This window comes from Phyllostomus hastatus, unplaced genomic scaffold (assembly GCF_019186645.2).
Source record: "Phyllostomus hastatus isolate PE091 unplaced genomic scaffold, TTU_PhHast_1.1 phas_contig_195, whole genome shotgun sequence".
In the NCBI taxonomy this organism is placed as follows: Eukaryota; Metazoa; Chordata; class Mammalia; order Chiroptera; family Phyllostomidae; genus Phyllostomus; species Phyllostomus hastatus.
In genome coordinates, this window is record NW_025333706.1 from 806,269 (window position 1) to 833,128 (window position 26,860).

At 39.2% G+C, this 26,860-nt stretch overlaps 1 protein-coding gene across 6 annotated transcripts in view; it reads right to left on the reverse strand.

The window, feature by feature from the left end:
• Window positions 1–26,860, reverse strand: part of SHC3 (SHC adaptor protein 3) — a 238,300-nt gene that overhangs the window by 41,700 nt on the left and 169,740 nt on the right. For 3 of the 6 annotated variants that reach the window (XM_045833886.1, XM_045833884.1, XM_045833883.1), the window contains exons 10-11: window positions 20,226–20,384; window positions 17,668–17,972 (exon numbers count right to left, since the gene is read on the reverse strand). In XM_045833886.1, coding sequence (XP_045689842.1) covers window positions 17,668–17,972; window positions 20,226–20,384 — 464 coding nt within the window. The remainder of the gene's footprint in view (window positions 1–17,667; window positions 17,973–20,225; window positions 20,385–26,860) is intronic. The other 3 variants (XM_045833887.1, XM_045833885.1, XM_045833888.1) reach the window with 2 other exon arrangements.

Here is a 26,860-nt window from a genome sequence, read left to right on the forward strand (position 1 = left end):
CAATCACTAGAAAAACTAAAAAAAAATTGTTAAAAATTGAGAGAAGTAGCAAAAATTAGCTAAATCTTTGTTTTCAGAAGGAACATCAAGAAAGGATATGAAATCACTGATGAGCTGTTCAAGCACTTCAGAGACAACTTGGAAGAGAAACTGTTGGCCATGTTTTTCTCAGAATTAGGAATATGGTAAGGAGTAGAGGGGAGGCTACTGCTTTTCATTAAAAGTCTCTTTGTAGTACCTTATCGGTTTGTATTTTGGGGGTGTTACATTGATAAAAAGTTAAAAGGCATGTTACTGAGATAGCCTTACCCATCAGGCATGCACATGATCCCTTACATGGTGCAGGCCTCTCTTGCCAGCCATTGAGAGCCAGCAAGCATGCTTTTTCCACCCCCTTCTTCTTTCCCTGGGGCCCCCTTGTTGACAAGGCAGGCCCAGGGATGGAAACTGCCTGGAACCTGAGTCAGCCAAGGACCAGAGGGGCCCAATACACATGGTCTTGGGCAAGTGGGGACAGAAGTTCTGCTGGGTTAAATCAGGAGAGTTCCCACTTTCAGAGCCTAGACTGAATGATACAAAGGGCATTTCAAAATAACAATGGGGCTTTGTTTAAGTGGAGGAATCAAGTGACTTTTTGTTTTCTTAACTACTCTCTGAGTAAAATAAAACCTGACAATTATGGGTACTGGATGGCTGCTGCTGTTTTGTGGTGTCATGAATGCACAGCCCCAGTGTGTGCTCTCAGCTGTGCCTGAGGCCATACTTCTGAAGTCCATGCAACACCCACCGACTGGCATGGCCACAGCTTATTCACATGCAAGCACATGCCTACCATGACCCTTCAAGGCCAAAGGAATAAATCAATGATCAGTGACTCAGGGAATAATTTTAGACCCAAGAGGGCTGACTAAATGATTCTGAAACTTCAAAAGAAAAAATAAAGCACTCCAGCCTCTATCTCTGATACTATTCCTACATGCCCAGTCCCCAGCCTCTTTTCAACTGCTACCTCAGGGTCAGTAGCTTCAGCACCTTGCAAAGCTCAGAAGTCTACCACAATCTCCCTTGTCGTCCATGACTTGAGCAGCCCCAGACACCCCCATCTTGAAAAGTCAGTGCATGGTGGGAAGGCACATAGGTTCAACTCTAGAATAAATTTAGATGCAGAGTTGTTTTTCATCCTTCTCTGAGTAATCCTCTCTGCCAAGTTTACCCCTTTAAAGTCAGAGACCAACAAATTACCATGAAAATCAGATGAATAAATATTGAAGAGAATGTGTTCATCGTCTATTTTGGTGCCCTCACAGCACGGAAGCAACATTACATTTTTATTAAGTTTTCCATTTCCATTTTCTTTCAGCTAAAGCTGTCCACCAGAAAATCAATTAAACTAGATCAGCAGAGCCAGCAAAAACCCCCTGAAAAGAACACTTATTAGTAGATGTGACTTACAAATTTTTTCAACCATGCTACAAATTTCTCCTCCAAAATTAAAGTCATATATAGATGGAACAGCATGGGGTCTGGCTGGCTTGGACACTTGGTTCAAATACATCATCAAAATTCATTTACTTTTCTTTAAAATATATTGTATTGATTATGCTATTACAGTTGTCCCATTACCCCTCCTTCACTCCCCTCTACCCTGTACACTCTCTCCCACCCACATTCCCCCGCTTTAGTTCATGTCCATGTGTCATAAGTTCTTTAGCGTCTACATTTCCCATACTATTCTTGCCCTCTCCCTGTCTTTTTCTACCTATCATCTATGCTACTTATTCTCCATACCTTTTCCCCCTCTCTCCTCCTCCCAGTCCCCTGCTGCTAACCCTCCATGTGATCTCCATTTCTGTGGTTCTGTTTCTGTTCTAGTTGTTTGCTTAGTTTCTTTTGGTTTTATTTTTGGTGAGGTTGTTAATAATTGTGAGTTTGCTGTCATTTTACTATACATGATTTTTTATCTTATTTTTCTTAGATAAGCCCCTTTAACATTTCATAAAATAAGAGCTTGGTGATGATGAACTCCTTTAACTTGGCCTTATCTTAGAAGTACTTTATCTGCCCTTCCATTCTAAATGAAAGCTTTGCTGGATAGAGCAATCTTGGATGTAGGTTCTTCCCTCTCATGACTTGGAATACTTCTTTCCAGCCCTTCCTTGCCTATAAGGTTACTTTTGAGAAATCAGCTGACAGTCTGATGGGAACTCCCTGGTAGGAACTCCCTTCTTATCTCTTGCTGCTTCTAGGATTCTCTCCTTCATTTTTACCTTGGCTAATGTAATTCTGATGTGCCTTGGTGTGTTCCTTCTTGGGTCACACTTCTTTGGGACTCTCTGAGCTTCCTGGATTTCATGGAAGTCCATTTCCTTTGCCATAATGGGGAAGTTCTCCTTTATTATTTGTTCAAACAACTTTTCCACTTGTCGCTCTTCCTCGTCACCTTTTGGTACCACTATAATTCGGATGTTGGAATGTTTAAAGATGTCCCGGAGGTTCCTAAGCTTCTCCTCATTTTTTTGAATTCTTATTTCTCCATTCTTTTCTGTTTGGTTGTTTCTTTCTTCCTTCTGGTCCACTCTATTGTTTTGAGTCCCAGTTTTCTTCCCATCAATATTGGTTCCCTATGCATTTTCCTTCATTTCTCTTATTGTAGCCTGCATTTGTTCATCTAATTTGCAACCAAAATCAACCAGGTCTGTGAGCTTCCTGATCACCAGTGTTTTGAACTGTGCATCTGATAGGTTGGCTATTTCTCTGTCGCTTAAAAGGATGGGTTCTGGGGCTTTGATTTGTTCTTCTGTTTGAGCCATCTCTTTTTTTTTTTCTTTTGGTCTGGTTGCACCTGTTACAGTAAGGGGCGGAGCCTTAGGTGTTCACCAGGACTGGGCACCCCAGTTGCTGGGTTGTGATGTTGTATGTGGGGGTGGGGTCAAGAGGAAACAATGGTGCTTGCTCCATTCTCCATAGGACCTCAGTCCCTTCTGCTGCTTCCCCTGAGCAAACTGCACCCCTCTGGTGCCAATTCCCATGTGTTTGGGCTTGTGCACGCCGTGGTATTCTCCATGGATCTCTCCTATGAGGCTGGGTGTCTCTCCGTGCATCTCAACTCCCACAGGTGTCCTCAATCAGTGTCCTGAGGCTCTATTTTCCAGCGCTGGGATGCTGCCCAGCACTGCCTTGCTTTACAACACCTCACTGGGTCTGCCAGCTGCTGCTTGCGCACTCAGGGTCCACCCACTGCAGTGTTTCCTTCCCCAGATGCCTTACACACCTGGTCCCAACTCTCTCTGCTCTCTGCTTCACAACCCACGCCTGGCTGCCCGACTCTGTCCCTCCTACAGGTCTGGATGAATGGGTGTATTTCAACTTCTTGGTTGTCCAACATCCATTCAGATCAATTTTCTATCAGTTCTGGATATTATTCTGTTTCTAAATTGTTGTTGTCCCTAGCTTGGTTGTGTGTGGAGGCACGGTGTGTCCACCTATGCCTCCATCTTGGCCGGAAGTCCCAAAATAAAAAAATACAATTCATTTACTTTTTATCTTCTACATTATCTTGGTACTGCTTTGTGAGTATATAATATATTAGTAACAGTAGATGCTTTTTTATAGCATGCTTTTGTCTATAAGGACTGAGTGAACAAAAAATTAATAACTTTTGGTCTATAAAATGGTATAATTTAACTAAATTTTAACTTTTCATTTTAAAAAAAATATCTAAAATTTTCAACTGAAGCATTTCTATTCTCATTGAATTGCTTGGGGATGTTCTCTCCTGTTTTGTTTAGATAAAAACAACTGAATTAACGGACAGTTTCTGTGCCAATGGAAAGAGTTCTGGACTCATTCTGCTCAGAAAAAACTTATTTGTGATTCCATATCTGCCCATACCATATAACCCTAGCATCCCACATTATCTTCTTGGGCTCTCAATTCCTAAAACAGCCTGAGGTTAATGTATGCATTCACTTGTGTAATGCTAGTTGAATATCTACTATGTGCCAGGCTCTATTCTAGGTGCTAGAGGATACCACAGTGAGCAAGACTTCTACCCTCATGAAGATTATAGTCAGGGTTGGGAGCTTGTGGTAAATAATTAAACAAATTAGCAGATAAATGGGTGCTTGGGTGTGATAAGTGCTTAAAGTAAAAATAAATCAGGATAAAGAAATAGGAATTATCCAGGGGATCCTATCTGAGATAAAATGGTGAGGGAAGTGTTCTCTTATTTGGAATAAATCTAGCTCATTGTAGGAGATGAATATAACCTGATGCCCAAACAAGATGAGCATGCACAAATGACAGAAGCAAAGACAATGAAGACAGATCTCACTTGGGAACAGTGACTAAGGAAATCTTAAAGAAAACATTTTGTCCCCAAATCCAACAATGAATTTCACCATTCCTATGTCCAGACCAAATTAGGTTTGTGCCAGGACGTAACATCAGAAATATCTCCCCATATAATACCACAGATTAATAGACTTAAGAAAAAAATAACAGTACTATCTCAAATGATGCTGATGAAGCATTTGATAAAGTTCAATACTTACATATAATAAAAGTAATTAGGTAATCAATATGCATCAATTCCACAAGAGCAGAGATTGTTCTCTTAACTGGTTCACAAACATATCCTAGGTGACAAAACCAATGCCTGGCTTTAGTAATCATTTGGTACGTATTGCTGAGTGAATGAACAAAGGAAGCAATGAAGGAAGGAAAGAAGAAAGGAAGAAAAGGAGGATAAGAGGGTGGGAGGGAAGTTCTTTAGGCTGACAAGAGCACTCTACCCAGGGCTTACATCATCCTTAATGGAACAAAACCTCAAACCTTCCCTTTCAGGCTAGGAACAAGAAAAGGGGACCCTCTCTTGGCCAATGCTTAAAGGTGCTCTGGACAGCAAGGTCAGGGTGAACACTTCAGGAGGGGGATTGGAAGGGAGAGAACAAAACTGTCAGTGTTTGCAATAGCATGACCCCTGTTACAGTAAAACTCCTGAAACCACATTGATCTCCCTACAGCAATAACTGTTGAGAAAAAGTAACCACAAGTAATATACTACTTACAATAGGAACTAAAACTAGATACTCTAGGAAGTAGCCTAACCCAGAAAACAGAAGAGCTTTTAGAAGAGAATTTTAAAATTTTAAAAATAAAATAAGTGAAGACTTATGTCAGGTTCATGGATGTAATGACTTAATATTGAAAAATGTTAGCTCTCCCCAAATTAATCTTTTTTTAAATTTTAAGTTATATGTTATGGCTTATGTTATTACAGTTGTCCAAAATTTTCCACCTTTGCCCTCCTCCATCCAGGTCCCTTTGCCTCCTCAGGCAATCCCCATACCTTTTCCATGTCCATGGACATGTGTTTTTACTAACCCCTTCAACTTCAACCAGTACCCACTTCACCTCTCCTCTCTTACAGCTGTCAGTCTGTTCCATATTTCTATGCTTCTGATTCTATTTTGCTCATTAGTTAATTTTGTTCATTAGATTCCCCACGTAAGTGAGATTACATGGTATTTGTCTTTCACTGAGTGACTTATTTCATTTAACATAATAGTCTCCAAATCCATACATGCTGTCTCAAAAGGAAAGAGTTCCTTTTTACTGCTGTGTAGTATTCCACTGGGCAAATGTACCACAGCTTTCCTATCCAATCATCTCCTGAGTGGCACTGAGGCTCTATCCAGCACATGGCTATCATAAATAAAACTGCTATGAACATTGGGGTGCATATATTCTTTTGAATGGTGTTTCAGGATTCTTAAGATATATCCCCAGAAGTGGAATTGCTAGGTCAAATAGTTCCATTTTTAATTTTTTGAGGAAACTCCATACTGTTTTCCATAGTGGCTGCATCAATCTGCATTCCCACCAACAGTGCACTAGGATTCCCTTTTCTCCACATCCTTGCCAACACTTGTTTGGTGATTTATTGATGGTAGGTGTCAAGTGATATCTCACTGTGGTTTAACTTGCTTTTCTCTGATGATTAGTGATATTGAGCATTTTTTCATACGTCTATGAGTCATCTGTATGTCCTCCCTGGAGAAGGATCTATTCAGCTTCTTTGCCCACTTTTATCTCTTCTTCCTTCCTTCGTCTGCCTTTTCTATTGTTATTTTTTTAATTTTTCTAAATACCTACAAGTGAGACAAAATCCTGGATCTGTGAAAAGACCAAAGTTGAACCCAAAGAAAGGACATCACAACAGATGGGACAGTGAGACAAATTTCACTCTGCTATTACAGAGAACCTGCAAGTTATTGACTATTTGTATTATTATTATTATTTTTTCAGTATTCTTGCATCTTTTTTAGTAGTATTTTTGTATCCCCCTTCTTTTTGTACAGTCTGTTTTGCTAGGCTGGATATATTGTATGACCTGACAGCTTTCCCCTGATATCACTTTCCACAGTGTATTGCTAATCTACTGTCCTTTAACTCACCTGTGTCCCATTAGCACACTACTTGAGGTTCTGTACTCCTGATTCTTGTTACCTAGATCTCATAGATTCTGTAATATGATTGTTGCACTAATATTATTGTAAATAATTGCTATTCCATGCAATTGTAATTACTTCACACCACCCCGCCCAGATCTTAGCCCATTTCAAAGTTTCCTGAACTCTATTACTGTAGTGGTTAACTCTATGCTCTCACACACTACACCTATTTACTATCTTTTACTCTCACCTTACCTAAGAATCTGACCTCCCACAACCTCCCTGCTTTCTAGATCCAACTCACAATCCTTCCTTCTCCAATAAGAGTCTTATCTTCTTTCCATCCTTTCTAAAAATCAGCCAGCTGGGTGGAAGATCAAAGTTAACACTATACATAGCCAAAGGATCTCCTATCTCTTCTCTACTGGTTGCTACTGTAAATATCATAGAATACTCTGTTGCTGTCTTAAACCATTTTGCCTTCCCCCTCCAACTGATGAGAAAAAAGAATAGGTGGAGGCGGTGAACAACAGGATACCCACTGGAAGAGGAAACCCAACAAGAAAGGAACAACTAACAGATAACAACAGAAGAAGGTGAAGGAGGGAGTGGAAACCACAAAAACCTCAATCCAGGACCTATTTGGAAATACAACTAAACAGTAGAGACAGTACCCAATACAAAGAACTGAACAAGAGAAAGAGAGAATTCCTTAAACCTTATACACACAGAAGAATGAGCTTCAACATAACCTGCCATCACCAGCACAACAAAATACAAGAGGTGGTGGAGAGAGTGACTCTTATTTAACCAGCAGTTGGGAAGGAACCACCAAAGAAAGATCCAACAACAATCAAAACCCAAAGGCAAACACAAAGCCAAATTAAATGACAGCCCAAGACCAGTGAGCTTGGGAGATCAAGGAAACTGCACCACTGAAACTCACTGCTATTCTACTAAAGAAGTTCACATCACAAAGCCAGGGAGCCAGAACACATCAATTTAAGAAGCTGAGGCTAACAAGAAGAGTCTCACAAACAATGGGAAGACAAAGAAACAATCCCCAAATGAAAGGAAAGGAAGAAGCCTCAGAAAGAATGCTAAATCAAATAGATGCAATTCAACTATCAGATACTGAGTTCAAAGCAATGATTGTCAGGAAGCTCAATGAGCTCACAATGAGCTACCAGAAACTACAGGGAAGCTAAAATGAACTCGCTGAAAACTACATCAACATGAAAAGGAAATAGAAACTATCAACAAGGGCCAAGAGGAAATGAAGAATACAATTTCTGAACTGAAGAACACAGTAGAAGGAATGAGGATTGATGAAGAAGATCAGATCAGCGAGTTAGAAGACAAAGTAGAAAAAAATACCCAGAAAGAGCAAGAAAAGGAAAAAAGGCTCAGAAAGAATGAAGAAGGATTAAGAGAAATGAAGACAATATGAAACGTAATACTATCCATATAATAGGGATACCAGAAGGAGAAGAAGAAGAGAAAGGGATAGAAAACCTATTTGAAAAAGTAATGATGGAAAACTTCCCTAATTTGATGAGAGAAAAAGTCATACAAATCCAGGAAACACAGAGAGTCCCAATCAAGAGGAACCCAAAGAGGCCCACTTCAAGACACATCATAATTAAAATGGCAAAATTCCAAGACAAAGAGAGAATATTAAAGGCAGCAAGGGAAAAACAGGAAGTAACATACAAGGGAGCCCCAATAAGGCTAACAGCTGGCTTCTCAATGCAAACGCTCCAAGCCAGAAGAGCATGCCAAGAAATATTCCAAGTAATGAGAACCAGAGGTCTGCAACCAAGGCTACTTTACCGAGCAAGGCTCTCAATCAAGATAGAAAGCCAAATAAGAAGCTTCTCAGACAAATGAAGTCTAAAAGAATACACCTCCACCAAAGCAGCTCTGCAAGAGATTCTAAAGGGACTGCTTTAAGAAAAGGAAGGAAAAGAGAGGGGGGCGGGGAGAGAGAGAGAGAGGAACACACGTACCTAATGAATAAGTACCTATCAATAATAACCTTAGACGTAAATGGATTAAATGCTCCAATGAAAAGACATAGAATAGCTGAATGGATAAGAAAGCATGATCCACACATATGCTGTGTACAAGAGACCCACCTCAGGATAAAAGACCTGCACAGCCTGAAAGTGAAGGGCTGGAAACAAATTTTCCAAGCAAATGGACAGGAAAAAAAAGCCGGGGTAGCAATACTCATATCAGGCAAAATAGACTTCCAAAAAAGGGGCTTAAAGAGAGACCCAGAAGGTCACTTCGTAATACTCAAGGCAAGAATCCACCAAGAAGACATAAATATTGTAAATCTATATGCACCCAACATAGGAGCACCCAAATACATAAAGAAAATCTTAGAGGACTTCAAGAAAGATATGGACAGCAACACAATTATTGTGGGGGATTTTAACACCCCACTAAAAAAAATGGAGAGATCTTCCAAACAAAAAATCAACAAAGATATTGTGGCATTGAATAATACCATAGATGAAATGGGCTTTACTGATATATAAAGAGCCCTCCATCCCAAAGAAGCTAAATACACATTCTTTTCAAATGTACACGGAACACTTTCAAAGACACACCACACGATAGGACACAAAACAAGCCTCAACAATCACAAAAAAACTGAAGTCATACCAAGCATTTTCTCAAATCACAAGGGACTGAAGCTAGAAACTAACTCCAAGGAAAAAAAACGAAATACTCAAAATCATGGAGATTAAATAGCATGCTATTAAACAATGAATGGGTCAAGAATGATATTAAGGAAGAAAGCAAAGGTTTCTGGAAACAAATGAAAATGAACTCACAACAACCAAAAACTTATGGGACACAGCCAAGGGAGTCCTGAGGGGGAAGTTCATAGTGATACAGGCCCAACTAAAAAAGTTAGAAACATTTCAAACAACCTAACCCTACGTCTACAAGAACTCCAGGAACAACAAAGACAGCCCAGAGCAAGCAGAAGGAAGGAAATAACCAAGATCAGAGCAGAATTAAATGAGACTAAATGAGACATAGAGACTAAAAGTACAATTCTAAGGATCAGTGAATCCAGGAGCTAGATCTTTGAAAAGATAAACAAAACCAACAAGCCTTTAAGTACACTCATCAAGAAAAAAAAGAGACAGGACCCAAATAAACACATTCAGAAATGAAAGAGGAGAGATTAACAACAGATACCACAACAATACAAAGCATTGTAAGAAATTACTACAAAGAACTGTATGCCAAGAAATTTGAAAACCTAGATGAAATGGACAAATTTCTAGAAAAACATAATCTTCCAAAACTCAATGAAAAAGAAGCAGAAAGCCTGAACAAACCAATAACAGCAAAAGAAATTGAAGCATTAATCAAAAAACTCCCAACACACAAAAGCTCTGGACCAGGTGGTTTCACAGGAGAATTCTACAAAGCATTTAAGGAAGAGCTAACCCCTATCCTTCACAGACTATTCCAAAAAATCCAAAAAGATTGAAGACTCCCAAACTCTTTTTATGAGGCCAATATCATCCTAACTCCAAAACCAGATAAAGACACAACAAAGAAAGAAAACTTCAGGCCAATATCTCTGATGAACATTGACGCTAAAATCCTCAACAAAATACTGGCAAACTGCATCCAACAGTACATTAAAAATATCATACACCATCGCCAAGTGTGATTCATCCCAGGGATGCAAGGATGGTACAATATTCCCAAAATCATTAAATGTAATACATCACATAAACAAAAGCAAAGACAAAAATCACATGATCATATCAATGGATGCAGAAAAAGCATTTAATAAGGTACAACACCCATTTATGGTAAAAAAAAAACTCAGCAAAGTGGGAATAGAGGGAGCATTCCTCAACATAATAAAAGCCATATATGAGAGACCTACAGTCAACATCATACTCAATGGGCAAAAACTAAACTCTTTTCCACTAAGATCAGGAACAAGGCAATACTGTCCACTTTCACCACTTCTATTCAAGATAGTACTGGAAGTTTTAGCTACAGTGATCAGACAAGAAAAGGAAATAAAAGGCATCCAAATCAGAAAGGAGGAAACAAAACTGTCACTGTTTGCAGATGACACGATAGTGTACATAGAAAATCCTATAGACTCCACCAAAAAACTGCTAGACCTAATCAATGAATTTGGCAAAACAGCGGGATACAAAGTCAATATCCAGAAATCAAAGGCATTTCTGTACACCAACAATGAAACAGCAGAAGCAGAAATCAAGAAAAAAATTCCCATTTGAAATAGCAAAAAGAAAAATAAAATACCTAGGAATAAACCTAACCAAAGAGGTAAAAGACCTATATTCAGAAAACTACATAACACTGAGGAAAGACAGCAAGGAAGACACAAACAAATGGAAACATATACCATGTTCATGGATTGGAAGAATTAATATCATCAAAATGTCCATACTACCCAAAGCAATTTGCACATTCAATGCAATACCTATTAAAGTACTAATGGCTTATTTCACAGACATATAACAAACATTTCAAAAATTTATATGGAACCATAAACGACCCTGAATAGCTGCTGCAATTTTGAGAAAGAAGAGTAAAGTAGGAGGGATCACAATACCTGACACTAAACTATACTACAAGGCCATGATAATCAGAACAACCTGGTACTGGCATAAAAACAGGCACATGGACCAATGGAACAGAACAGAGAGCCCAGAAACAAACCCAAGTCTCTACAGTCAATGAGTATTTGACAAAGGAAGCAGCAACGTAACATGGAATAAAATAGCCTCTTCAACAAACGGTGTTGGGAGAACTGGACAGCTACATGCAAAAAAATGAAACTCGAGCACCAACTTACACCATATACAAAAATAAATTCAAGATGTATAAAGACTTAAATATAAACCGTGACACCATTAAAGTCCTAGAAGAGAACATAGGTAGGAAAATCTCAGATATTTCATGTAAAAACTTTTTTACTGACATGTCTCCTAGAGCAAGGGACATAAAGGAAAGAATTAACAAATGGGACCTCATCAAAATAAAAAGCTTTTGCACAGCTAAAGAAAACAGTATCAAAATAAAAAGAGAACCAACTGTATGGGAAAACATATTTGGCAATGATACCTCAACAAGGGTTTAATCTCCAAAATATATAAAGAACTTACACAACTCTAAGAAGACAAGCAACCCAATTAAAAAATGGGCAAAGGACTTGAACAGACACTTCTCCAAGGAAGACATACAGAAGATCCAAAGACACATGAAACAATGTTCAATATCACTAGCTATCAGAGAGATACAAATTAAAACCACAATGAGATACCACTTCACACCAGTCAGAATGGCCATCATAAACAAAGCAACAAACAACAAGTGTTGGAGAGGTTGTGGAGAAAAGGGGACCCTAGTGCACTGTTGGTGGGACTGCGGACTGATACAACCACTATGGAAAACAGTATGGAACTTCCTCAGAAAACTCAAAATGGATCTGCCTTTTGACCCTGCAATTCCACTGCTGGGACTATATCCTAAGAACACTAAAACACCAATACAAAAGAACCTTTGCATCCCGATGTTCAGAGCAGCACAATTTACAATAGCTAGGTGCTGGAAGCAACCTAGATGCCCATCAGTAAATGAATTAATCAAAAACTATGGTACATTTACACAATGGAATTCTATGCAGCAGAAAGAAAGAAGGAGCTCCTACCCTTTGCAACAGCGTGGATGGAGCTGGAAAACATTATGCTAAGTGAAACAAGCCAGGCAGTGAAAGACAAATACCATATGATCTCACCTTTAACAGAAACCTAAACAACAAAAGAAAGAAACAAGCAAAATATAACCAAAGACACTGAAATAGAGGGCAGGCTGACAGTGACCAGAGGGGAGAGAAGAGGGAATTTCAGGGGACAATAGGAAGGGTTTACGGGAACAAATTTAAAGGACACATGGACAAAAACTAGGGGGAGGGTGGTAATGGGAAGGAAGTGGGGAGGGTTGGGTGGGTGGGCTGGAATGGGAGTAAAAGGGAGAAAACTGTACTTGAACAATGATTAAAATAAAATTAAAAAAATAAAAAATAAAATAAAAAAGACAACCCTGAGAATGAGAGAATATATTCATCAATACATCTGATAAAGGGTTAATATCCAAAAATTTTAAAGATCTTATAAAACTCAACACAAAAAATACATAAACCCAATTACAAAGTGGGCAAATGACCTTAATATACACTTGTCCAAAGAGGGCATACAGATGTCCAACAGACATATGAAAAGTTGCTAACATCTTAATCATCAGAAAGATAGAAATTAAAACCACAATGAAATATCATCTCATATCTATCAGAATGGCTATCCTCAATAAATCAACAAAAAACAAGTGCTGGAGAGGATATTGAGGAAGGAGAATCCTTTTGCAATGTTGGTGAGAATGCAGATTGGTGCAGCCATTGTGGAAAGTAATATGGAGTTTTCTCAACAAATTAAGAATGGATCTGCTTTTTGACCCAGTGATCCCACTTCTGGGAATATATTCAAAGAAACCTAAAACAGTAATTTGAAAGAATATAAGCACGCCTATGTTCATTGCAGCATTATTTACAATTGCCAAGACATGGAAAAAGTCCAAATGTTCACCAGTAGATGAATGGATAAAACAACTATGGAACATTAACACAATGGAATACCACTCAGCCATAAAAATTAAAGGAATGTTACCTTTTGCAGCAGTATGGATTGACCTGTAGAACATCGTGTTAAGTGAAATAAGCCAGTCACAAAAATTCCATGTGATTTTACTCGTATGTGGAATCTAATGAACAAAGAGAACTAACAAGCAAAATAGAGACAGACTCATAGATAGCAAGCAGGATGCTATCTCCATAGCTAAGGACGTGGAGGTTAAGGTGTGGAGGGATTCGGCAAAAAGGAAAAAAGACTCACAGACATAGTCAATAGTGTGGTGATTGCAGGGGGGTGTGAGGTATAAGGGGGCTAAATGCTAATGGAAAAATACAATAAAAATAAAATGCTAAAAAAAGAAAGAAAAAAGATTAGGAGAGGCAAGAAGGAAGAAAAATGATAAGAATAAGCAATAGAAAGAGAAACCCCCAAAAAAGAACAAAGAAAGGAGAAAAATAAAAAATAAGAAAAGAAAAAATAGAGTATGAAGAGGAAAGAGTAAAATATGAGATGTGAAAGAAAAAGTAGAGAGAAAATTTTAAAGAAAAGAAAAAATAATAAAAATAATGAAAAAGAACAAAATGAAATTCATCTCAGTAGAGTGTAGTGCCTGCCTTCTGGGATTTCCCTTTGGATATCTTCCCATGTTATCTGAAGCTTGTGTGAGCCAGTGTCAGATGCTGTCCACATCTGGTCCCCAGAAGCCTGGTCAAAGCTGCAAGTTACCCACAGCTTGTGGATGCCTCCACCAGGCTTGGCTGCACATGAAAGGGGCCAAGCTATGCCCCAAGGCACAAGACCAGAGGTGGGTCAGCAAATATCCTAAGGTACCACAAGATCTGCTTCTACCTGCCTCTACTGTTGATTGGCTGTCAGATTTAGTCACTGAAAGAGCTGCTTCCTGAAAGGACTTCTGGCAACTTTGGGAGGATGAAACCCCTGAATCTTCCATAAGGGGACAGGGTGCTATTTAGACTTCAAGGAAGATGGTGGGTGTGTTCCACTGCCCCAGAGTCTCATATCTCAGTATATCCTGGATTATGTCCCTGAATTTGGCAGAGTAGAGCCCTTAGTAGGCAGACAAGTAGGGTCTCTGGAGTCCAGAGTTTGGGTCTGCCTGAAATCAGGAGTGTGTTTCTATCAGGTATTTCTATCCACTCTCCTGTAAGGCAGAAGCACCAGTCCAGTTCTCAGGAAAGTGCAGGAAATGGTCACGCCCCAAATCCAGTCCCTGAACCCCTCTAACACCCGCCCCCCCCCCCCCCCCCCCGCCAGCCAGTCTGCCTGTGTTGCTGTCTTCTCAGCAGGGATTAAGATGTAGGGTGGTAGAAAAAAGACACAGGGTGGGGAGAGAAACATCCCCCAGGGTGTGATGAGTGGGATAATAGAGGGTGGGATAATTGTTTTTCCACAGGCTTATTCCCCTGGGAGGGGCTTGCTCTTCTCAAGAAAAATGGCTACTGCAATACAGGGGGATGACCCCACACAGGGATCCTGGCAGCTGCTCTCCCACATTTCTCACTAATGCCTCCTACTCTAGACTCTCAGATGACTCCAGGCCACAGTGCCCTCCCTTCCCCAAAGCCCAGGGTGAGTGGCTGCCAATGAGAAATTTGTGCTTTGGATCCTTTTAAAAAATGTCACTTTGTCTCCACAGGGCTCTATCTTTCCCCAGCAGATAGATACCCTGCTGCCTTTCACCCCTGAATTCTACACAGGTGGATGATCCCAGCTCTGGTAGGTACTCTATGTAGAGGAGCCTGGTCTGGGGTCCAGGCTTTAGTCCTTTCAGGGAAAGCTTTCATAGCTACACTATCCCTTTGTATCCTTGACCTGCTGTCTGTTGGATTGGGGTCATCCCCACCCTTTCTGCCTGTTTTGAGGTGGTTTCTGCTCCTCCTCTTCAGTAGTCTTCAGTTTATAACTCTGGGTGACTGTCCCTCTATTTAGTTTTATTTCCAGTTTTGTTCTGGGTGGAGGTGAGAGAAAGGTCCTCCTACAACATTGCCACCTTGCAAACTCCTCCCGATTAATCTACAAATTCAATGCAAATACTATCAAAACCCCAACCTGTTCTCTCTCTTTCTCTTTCACTTACTTAATAAAATAAATCTAAAATCAAAACAAAAAAGAATAAGTGTTAGAAAATAGGTAACACAACTTACAACAAGAAGAATCAAGATGAAGGATTCATATTACCAGAGATTAAGATAGTTTCAAAGCCATAGTGACTAACACAGTATGGTATTTGTACAAGGAATAATAAACTGTGAGATTAATAGAATAGAATTGATAATGCAGAAACAGACCCATGACAAAGGAAAAGGGAACTTAGTATGTAATGGGAAGAGCAACAGTACTACAGAAAAAGGTAAATTACTTGGTAAATAGTGATAAAAAATTGGATCACTACATGGAGATTTTTTTTTAATGTTGGGCCCCTATCTTAAATTATCTCCAAAAGTAACCACAGTTGCAAATGTGAAAGATAAAACTATAAAGCTCATAGGAGAAAATATAGAAAAATATATCTGTGATTTGCAGGTGAGGAAATCTTTTAAAATTCAAAACATAAATTGTAATGGGAAAAATTGATGGATTTGGCTACATTCCAAAGAAATACTTCTATTTGATGAAAACCAAAGGGGGCTAGGATCAAGGGTGGGAAGTGGTGATGGCAGGGCAGGGTGAGAGGTGGAGAGAAAATAGAGACAACTGTACTTGAACAATTAAAAAATGCAGAAAAAATAAATGAATCTTCACAAACTAGAAAAAAAAAGGTATTTCAGACAAAATTATCCAATAGGTGGAAAACTGAAAGAGTACATATAGAAATTCTATGACTGAGAAACTTAACAAAAAAGGCCCATAAGAATGCTAAAACAGAAATATGGAGAAAAGATTGGAACATAAAATGCACAGGAGAAACCTATGGATGAAGTGTATTCAACAAACTGCACAGCACACAATGAGACACCACTTCAATCACTTGTTCTAACAGGAGAGCAACACCAGAGGGGTGACATCAAGGAAGAGGAGGATGTGAGACCCCTTGTGCCCCACTGATGTTCATGTAGGTAGTACAGCCCTTCTGGAAGCAAATGCAAACAATGGTGAAATTAAATGCATGTATATTCTGTGACCACAAACTCTCCACTCCAAGAATGTACCCCAGAGACACTGTCCTGGGTACAGGAGAACAGGCACAAGATCTGGTAGTGTCTCCAGTGCCTCAGGTCTTCACAGACAGTTTAGGAAGTTATGTGTGGACCATGTATAGGGAGCGCAGGCCACATACCCAAGGTACGCTTCATTGTATAGAAGTCACCACTGACAGACCTCAGAAACATGTGCCCAGGGGAAAAAGAAAGAGATGAAATGGAATTTGTGGTACAATATCACTTTGGCAAATTTTTTATATGTATAAACACAACATATATATTTTCCCCACTCTTCATATATTTTTTAAAACTCCACACAATGAAAGATGGCAAATTGGAAAGCTCTACATTTACATTCACAGAGGTGGTGGCCAGGTGGTGGAGGAAGAGGAGGTGTGGAGACAATGTCTAGAGAGCTGAGGTGTGTGGTCAACTTAGTCTAGACACCTGAGGTAACAAATCATCTCAGGTAACACTGCCCCTCCCCAGAAACATACAAGTAAATTATGTTCACCACATGCAGTTGAAGACTAAGTCTTCATCTCTACTTAGCAATAAAAAAATGCAATGTTCTTAATCACGATTTGGATAACTCCACCTGCTTCTTTGTTTTCACTGGATAAAAGATTTTAAACAACAATCTTGGAATTTACTCAATGGTTAGGTTAAATAATTATAATTATTAAACTTAGCAATCTTAGATTGTGCCAAAATGATGTCAGATATATTTATTGACTAGATGATGGGATATTTAGTTAAAGTCACAGAATCATTGAGACCCAGCTGTGCTGTTGAGCTTGCTGTCATACGGCATCACTTCTTCGGGTGGGCACAACACTAATGAGCAGGGATTACATACTGTTTCATCCCACTTACCACCTACAAAGAAAAGCCTGGGATTCAACTTTTTAAAATATTTGAAAGTATTAAAAGCTCAGGAGCCTTGTGTACCTCCTTGTCCACTATGAATGTATTTGGGAGAAAAACTTAATCAGTTTCTGTTTATTTTAAAGAATTCAAGTCAAGAAACATGTATAAAGGACCCATGGACAAGGACAAGGGGTGGAGGGAGGATTGAACATGGGAGGGGAAGTGGGTGGGATAGGGGACAGTAATGGCGGATAAGGGGGACAACTATAATTGAACAATTAAAGAAGAACTAAGGCTCTCAGCCTGTGCCCTGGTGATTTTCCAAGTTTTATAAATTGTAGGGGCCATGACTGTGAGCTCTGGTAGCCCAGCTTTGGCTTGAAAGCATTAGTACCTTGTGCCTGGGGCTCATGGTTCTGAATGATTGACTATCTGGACATCACAGGCACCTGAGGGAAGAGGATAGAAAGCAGTCACCATGCTCACCGTGCCTTCTGGGTCCACGAGCAGAAGATGCTTGGCCTGGCCATCATGCATTCCAGTGAGAACAAAGGAGCCAGGGTTGGTGGTACTCTTCCTGACCAGGAAGTCTCCATCTCGCTTCAGCAGCCCCTCTGCCTCCTTCCTGCTCATCTCACCTTGGTACCAAGGCTCAGCCTTCAGCTCTTCTAGCATCACAGCATCCAGGGCTGTAGGTGAGACAGGGCTGATGCACTCCACAGAGGCAGCCTTGCTCAGCACTGGTCCCATGAGCTGGTTCTTAAGAGCATCTTCAAAAGGTTCTGCCATCAGCATTTGCCAGCAACAGGTGAACCCAGGAAGAGCAAATGATAAACAGTACAATGTGAGTGATGGAAATGCAAAGGCAACTCTACCAGAAGAAGGAACTATAAACAAATGACAGGCTGACAATATAATGAGACTCATCAAAACAAGCACTTGAAAGCACAGCCCAAATCTTGGCATGAATCCTTCTGATAAATTTACTTTCCCAAGGCAGCTGAGTGCTGTGCCTTTGTCAAGGATTCGAGCACACCCTTTCTCTAGCTGGTTAGAATGACTTCAGTTTTGCATGCCTCAGGGGACTGTGCATATTACACAGCATCAACTGTTTTGGGAACATTAGCTAGCCTCTTTAACAAATACATCCTCTTCTAAATAAAAACCTGCCAAACTAAAGGAAATACACAAAGGAAACGATGAGTTGCAAGATTTTGATTTTGTGCAAAAGCTAAACACAACCCATCAAATATTTACTTCAAAATTTTTGTATCAGGTGAATTTTTAAAAGAAAATAAAATTGATGTTTATTGATTCCCCCTGTGAGACTTGCCCCAGACAAGGAGCCTTACCTCCCCTTGACCTTCACTTGTTTCCCTGTGGAAAAAGCTTTTGTATGCATGGCTGAGGTTGAGCTGACTTCAGGCTCTTCAGAACATGCCTTTCCCTACAGGGCATGGCCAATGGTAGGACTTCTGCTCCAACATCAACAAATGTCAGAGGCAAATAAGTCAGCAGGTACATCTAACGAAACCTCAGTGTTTGATTTTCAAATAAATAATTGTACAAAAGCACTTTGAAAAAATATATAGAGTGCCATACAAATATGTGGTATTATAATTTGGGGCCACACTGCCAACCCAGTACAATGCAAGCACCACAAGAATAAGAATAGCCTTCTCTTGGGTACAATTATATGCCTGAAGCCCTACATTATTCCTGGCATAGTTGCTACTCTATAAATATTCATTAAGTGCTGTAAAGTAAGACCTATTGTTAGTAGGGGATGGGCAGAAATAAGGTGAATGAAATAAAAATCATGTCATTTTGACAGTTTTTAAATCATTTATATAGTTGGAGTGAAAAAGAAGTTAAAACTATTGGTTACAATTTTATTTCATTCTTTACCCTATCTTTTTCCTAATTACCTGGAGAAGTTGACAATTTTTATTATACTCTTTCTGTAACATCATCATCATCCCCACCATCATCACCATCATACCATCACCACCATCATTATTTAGCACTAATGACTCAAAATAAACAGAGTGCTGCCTTTATTTTTCCATACTTTTCTATAGATACTAGCCTCTTAGAGCCCTTTTGTCCTTTTGTCTCCTCTTCTTGAATTTGAGGAGTAGGAGTAGAAATTGATAGATGAGAAGATGTTGGCTCCAGTTCTCAATTTCCCTATCTCAAACCCCAGGCCAGTCTAACTCTCCCCAGGCTCTGGGGCCAGGATTCACTGATAAATTGAATAAATTAAACAGTAAAACTGTTTGACCACAAATACAAATACTAAACTGCAGTTGTGAGACATCATTAAAACTGGAACAGAGGCTCAGAGAGCCACCACTAGTTACTACCAGATAATACATAGTGGTTATTTCAGGTCCATGACAATTGGGACTTTGCTTTGTTTCCCTGTAATATACCCAGTGAGTACAATGTTACTTGACACATGTTAGGTGTTCAATGAAATAAGGGAAGAGATCTGTAGTTGTAGAGAAAGAGAAATTATAAGAGAACAATGAGAGGGAAGGCAAGCATGTGCATGCATACAAGAAGGGTGTGCTGCCATTTATTGGTTCTATATTGGTCTTGCTCAGTAGACTAAGAGCTCTGTGAGGACAGTGGCCATACCATTTCACCTTGGCATCCTCAGCAACTGAGACATAACTTTGTACACAACAGCCAATTAATATATTTAAGCAAATAAATAAATGAGTGTATTTATTTATGTATATTGTTTGTATCAGTACATGTGCAGATCTTCAAGAGGTAAGTTAATGCCAAAAAGAGGGGGAAATTACTTTGTCACTGGACAACACAGAGGGATGTAATCCCAAAGCAAAGGTTGACCAAAGTTCAAAGCCTTAAAAAGTCCAATCACAACCCAGAAAAGTGCCACTAGTCATCATTGTTAATCAAAACCCAGCTAATAGAAAATTCAGTAATTGCCCAGATTTCCAATAAAAAGCAGTGTAGAAAGCAACCTCAAAAGAAAAGTAAACTAAAGGTAAATGGAAACCCACTCATGTCAAAGAGGTCCTTCCTGGGGCTGCTCTCTGTGCTGCTTCCTGCAGCTGGTCCAGCCTGCAGAGGGAAGTGCTGGGTATTCACGTATGCGGGGGCTTCTCCCATAGGGGCCATGTGCACTTTCCCTTCTGGAAAGCTGTAGGTGTCCATGGACCCTGCAACAAAAAAATAATCCCTCTTTATTTTGCTAATGGTAATGCTGTTGATGCACTTATAGTTAACCCACCCAGTTTCACAGAGTAGATCCTTCAGGCTAACCATAAGAAAATTCTTGCAGCTCTTTGTAGCTTAAATCTCCTCTTCTGAGCCCATCACATGCACTGTTGTGTTCTGGCTAGGACATGTTCTACACTTCATGTCAAAATGGGAGCTGTTAGCCCATGACAGTGGACACCCATGATGATTAGTGCTTGCTGGCCAGGTGAGGGGAGCAGGCCATACCTTTGTCTGACCATCCATTTTACAAAGGCACCAGATCAAACGACTGAACAGAAGAGTAACAAGTCTGATTTTAATTGTCATTTTTTTCCTTTTTATATGTAAGTGAATGCTTTGTAAATTAATTTCATTCTAGTATTGCAGTGTAGGTGCTGTGAAACCAATTTAGAATGTTACTACCTAATGAACTGAGACACCTTTCATACAAAACAGAGCAAGACTTGCAGCCCCAACTCTAGGCAGGGGGTCCAGCATGGGCATGAATGAGCCTTCCCTGCAAGGCAGCACCTCTATGGTACTTCCTACCTGGACCAAGACTGTGTCCAAGCTAGGCCAACAGTCCCTGCTGTTGTCACCAGAGGAGAATGAATGGTATTGCCTGGGCACAATTGGGTCACTATCTAATTCTTTCTACAGGATCCCTGCCTCTAATAACACATACATATTCTCGAAATGGCCTTTTGGTATTCCCATCTCCAGAGAAGGTCACCTTTTACACCCTATGGGCAGTGAGTGTTGAAGCTGGCTCAATCCAACTGGCAAGAGTCATCTCAGGGCTTTTTAAGAAGCTTTCCACAGAGCCTGTTGTTGGACTTTTGGCAGCACATTACCATCTGCTTGTACACATGAGAATGCAAGTGTTCCGCTAAAATTCCTCCAGGGTGAGCATCTCCAGCAAAGTCATGAACTGTCTCTATTCATATTCCTGCATGTGACTTCCATGTTCCACAGGCTGTTCCTCAGTTACATATTCTGGGTTTAGCAGTGGCTAGCTGCAGTTCACACATGTGTATGTACTGCAAACATATCAGTCTGTAAAAAGACTTTTACAAACTAATTTTTTAAAAAAGAAGATGAAAAGCCCAATGAATAACTTTCCTGATGATAACACTTTCCCACTCACATAATGGCAGATGAGGAGCTGGGACAGGTGGACACACACACCATGGTGGCCTTGAGAGTTCATTTTATTTAGGGGGAATAGCTGCCAGCAAATTAACAAGGAATATTCTTATTTGTTAGATGGAAAAAAATATTTATTGCTTTCAAAAGAGAACTTGAAATGTATTAGGAATAATGAGTCTCTCCCTGGCTGGTGGGGCTCAGTGGATTGAGTGCCAGCCTGCAAACCAAAAGGTCACCAGTTCAAGTCATACTCAGCCCTGCTTGTGGGCACATGCTTGTGTTGCAGGCCAGGCCCCCAGTTGGGGGCATGCAAGAGGCAACCAATCAATGTATCTCCAACACATTGATGTTTCTTTCCTTCTCTTTCTCCCTCCCTTGCCCTCTCTTTAAAGGTAAATTAATAAAATCATTTTTAAAAAAGAGTAATGACTTCCAGCCAAGATGGAGGCATAGGTGGATGCACCATACCTCCACGCACAACCAAGATGGGAACAACAACAATGAGGCAGAATAACACCCAAAACTGACAGAAAATTTATCTGAATGGAAGTCAGACAGCCAAGAAGTTGAAATAGACCCGTTCATCCAGACCAATAGGAGGGGCGGAAATGAGCAGCCGGCACGGGTCAGGGCGCAGAGAACAAGGAGAATTGGGTGCATTAGGCATCTGGGGCATGCAAGATCTCAGTGGGTGGACCCTGAGTATGCAAGCGGCAGCTGGCAGACCCAGTGAGGCAGCAATTGTGGAGCAGGGCAGAGCTTGCAACCCAGGATCCCAAGGAAGGGACTGAGGTCCCACAGAGAACGGAGCTACCGCCACTGTTCCCTGCGCTCACATACAACGTCACAATCTAGCAACTGGGGTGCCCAGCCCTGGTGAACACCTAGGCTCCTCCCCTTACCATAACAGGAGCAACAAGACCCTCCCGCCAAAAAAAGAGAGAGAGAGAGAGAGAGATGGCTCAAACAGAAGAACAAATCAGTGCCCCAGAACTCATCCTTTTGAGCGACCAAGAAATAGCTAACCTATCAGATGCACAGTTCAAAACACTGGTGATCAGGAAGCTCACAGACCTGGTTGATTTTGGTTGCAAATTAGATGAACAAATGCAGGTTACCATAAAAGAATGGACCAGAAGGAAGAAAGAAACAACCAAACAGGAAAGAATGGAGAAATAAGAATTCAAAAAAATGAGGAGAAGCTTAGGAACCTCCAGGGGATCTTTAAACATTCCAACATCCAAATTATAGGGGTACCAGAAGGGGAAGAGGTAGAGCAACAGATTGAAAACGTATTTGGACAAATAATAGAGGAGAACTTCCCCATTATGGCAAAGGAAATAGACTTCCAGGAAGTCCAGGAAGCTCAGAGAGTCCCAAAGAAGTTGGACCCAAGAAGAAACACACCAAGGCACATCAGAATTACATTAGCCAAGGTAAAAATGAAGGAGAGAATCCTAGAAGCAGCAAGAGATAAGGGGACAATAACCTACAAAGGAGTTCCCATCAGACTGTCAGCTGATTTCTCAAAAGAGACCTTATAGGCAAGAAGGGGCTGGAAAGAAGTATTCCAAGTCATGAGGGACAAGGACCTATATCCCAGATTATTCTATCCAGCAAAGCTTTCATTTAGAATGGAAGAGCAGATAAAGTGCTTCTCAGATAAGGTCAAGTTAAAGGAGTTCATCATCACCAAGCTCTTATTTTATGAAATGTTAAAGGGACTTATCTAAGAAAAAGAAAATAAAAAAAACATGTATAATAAAATGACAGCAAACTCACAATTATTAACAACCACACCTAAAACAAAACCAAAAGAAACTAAGCAAACAACTAGAACAGGAACAGAACCACAGAAATGGAGATCACATGGAGGGTTAGCATCAGGGGAGTGGGAGGAAGAGAGAGGGGGGAAAAGGTACAGAGAATTAGTAGCATAGATTGTAGGTAGAAAATAGACAGGGGGAGGGTAAGAATAGTATGAGAAATGTAGAAGCTAATGAACTTATAAGTATGACACATGGACATGAACTAAAGGGGGGGAAGTGGGTGGGAGAGGGTGTACAGGTTGGAGGGGAATGAAGGAGGGAATCAGACAACTGTAATAGCATAATCAATAAAATATATTTAAAAAAAGAGTAATGAGTTTCAATAACTTATGTAAGGCTTATTTTTGCCCTGATGAATCTCTTATATTATCTGTCCTTCATCTGGTCAGAGCAACTAATATACAAAAAGACACCTCATTTTTAAATAAACCTATTTTTCAATAAAGTAAATATGTCTCCTTATTTGTCCAAATAAATGTTATAGAAACACATTTTAAATGTCTATGGAACAAAGAGAAGAACATAGTAAAAGATTCCTGACATAAATTATAACTTTGATTTGTTATTTCCATCCCATTCTGATGTAGAGCCATGTGGTAGATTCTGCCAGATGTTATGTTTAATTGACCAGGCCAGCATGAGTTGGTTATCTTTCAGTTGGGGCAGGCAACATATGAAATACTCTCACAAAGAGGTAATTTTAAAAGTTTATTGCTTAATGATAAAGGGATCAATTTAACAAGAGTATATAACCCTTGTAAACGTTTATGCACCCAACACAAAAGCATCTAAATACATACAGTAAATCGTGATAGAGGACATAGAGGAAGAGATCAACCATAATACAGTCATAGTAAGGGATTTTAACACTCCATTGACATCAATGGATTTTCCAGACAGAAAATCAATTTTTAAAAAGCAGACTGAAATGACACATTAAAGCAAATGGATTTAAATATTTTTAGAAGATTTAACCCCATTTTTCTCAAGTTCAAGTGAAACATTTCCCAGGATAGATCACATGTTGGGCAAAAAAACAGTTCTCAGTAAATTTAAAAAGATTTAAATCCCATCAAGCACCTTCTCTGACCACAATGGTATGAAATTAGAAATCGAGTACAAAAAAAAAAAAGTGAAAAGCACACAAACAAACAAAGACTAAATAACATGTTACTAAACAATAAATGTGTTAACAATGAGATCAGGAGAAAATCAAAAGATACCTGAAGACAAATAAAAATGAAAATACAATGACCCAAAATCTATGGGTACAGCAAAAACAGCCCTAATTGGGAAATTCATACCAACACAAGCCTAAATCAAAAAACAAACAAACAAAAATCTCCAGTGAACAATCTAATATTATACCTAAAGGAACTAGAAGGACAACAACAAACAAAGCCCAAAGTGAGTTAAGAAGAAGTAAAATAATTAAGATCAGATTAGAAATAAACAAAATAGGGTCTAAAAAAACAATATAAAAGTTCATTGAAACCAAGAGCTGGTTCTTTGAAAAGATAAACAAGATTGATAAACCTTTAACCAGACTCATAAAAGGAAAGAGAGGACCCAAATAAATAAAATCAGATATGAAAAAAGAGAAGTGACAATGGACAACAGAAAAATATAAAGGATTATAAGAAGATATTATGAACAACTCTATGCCAAGAAATTGGACAATCTGGAAGAAATGGGTCAATTCCTAAAAAACATACAACTTTCCAATACCAAATCAAGAAGAAACGGAAAATATGAACAGATTATTACCAACAAAATGAAAGCAGTAATAAAAAAACTCCTAACAAACAAAAATCCTGCACCAATGATTCACAGGTGAATTTTACCAAATATTCAAAAATGAATTAACACCTAATCTTACAAACTATTCCAAAAAATTCAAGAGGAGGAAAATATCCCAAGCTCATTTTATGAAACCATCATGATCCTGATTCTAAAACCAGAAAAAGACATTACAAAAGAAATTATGGGCCATATCCTTAATGAACATAGATGCAAAAATCCTCAACAAAATATTAGCAAACTGAATTCAGCAATACAAAAAATAAGATCATGTGGGCTTTATTCCTGGGATGCAATGTTTGGTTCAATATCTGCAAATCAATTAAAGTAATATGCCACATAAACAAAATGAGGAATGCAAATCATATGATCATATCAATACATGCAGAAAAAGCACTTGACAAAATCCATCATCCATTTATGACAAATACACTCAGCAAAGTGGTAACAGAGGGAACATACCTCAATATAATAAAGGCCATACATGACAACCCCCCCTCCCCCAGCTAACATCATACTCAACAAGGAAAAACTAAATGTGCCTTTCTTAAGATCAGGAAAAAGACGGGTTTGTCTACTTTCACCACTTTTATTCAGCTTAGTATTATAAGTCCTAGCCAAAGCAATTAGGCAATAAGAAAAAATAAAAGGCATCCCAATTGGAAAGGAGGAAGTAAAACTCTCATTTTCAGATGACGTGTTACTACATATAGAGAACTCTAAAGATTCCACCAAAAAAACTATTAGAACTGATAAGTAAATGCAGTAAAGTAGCAGGATACAACATTAATATTCAGAAATCAGTTGCATTTTTGTATACCAATAATGAACTATCAGAAAGAGAAAACAAGAAAACAATCTTACTTATAATTGCATCAAAAAATAAAATGTCTAGGGCCCTAGCTGGTGTGGCTCAGTGGATTGAGCATGGGGCTGAGAAGCAAAGGGTTGCTGGTTCAATTCCTGGTCAGGGCACATGCCTGGGTTGTGGACCATATCCCTGGTGGAGGGATGCATGAGAGGCAACCACACATTGATGTTTCTCTCCCTCTCTTTCTCCCTTCCTTCACCTCTCTCTAAAAATAAATAAATAAAAATCCTAAAAAAAAATAAAATAAAATGCCTAGGTATAACTTTAACCAAAGAAGTAAAAACTTTGTAGTTGAAAGTTATAAGACACTGGAGAAATATTTGAACAACATACAAATAAATGGAAACATGTACCATGCTCACTGATAGAATTAACATTTTAACAATGTCCATACTATCCAAAGCAATCTATAGATTCAATGCAATCCCTATCAAAATAACAATGGCAAAAAATGCCAGTGGCATTTTTCACAGAAGTAGAATAAAAAATCCTAAAATGTAAATGGAACCACAGAAGGCCCCAAATACCCACAGCAATCTTGAGAAAGAAGAACAAAGTTAGGGGTATCATGCAACTTATATCAACCTATATTAGAAGGCAATAGTAGTCAAAATGATACAATACTTGTATAAAAATAGGTATATAGATAAATGAAACAAAGTAGAAAGCCCAGAAATAAACTCTAACTACATGAACTAAAAGTATATGACAAAGAAGGAAAGAAGATACAATAGGTTAAAGACATTCTATTCAATAAATGGTCTTGGGAAAATTGGATTGATACATG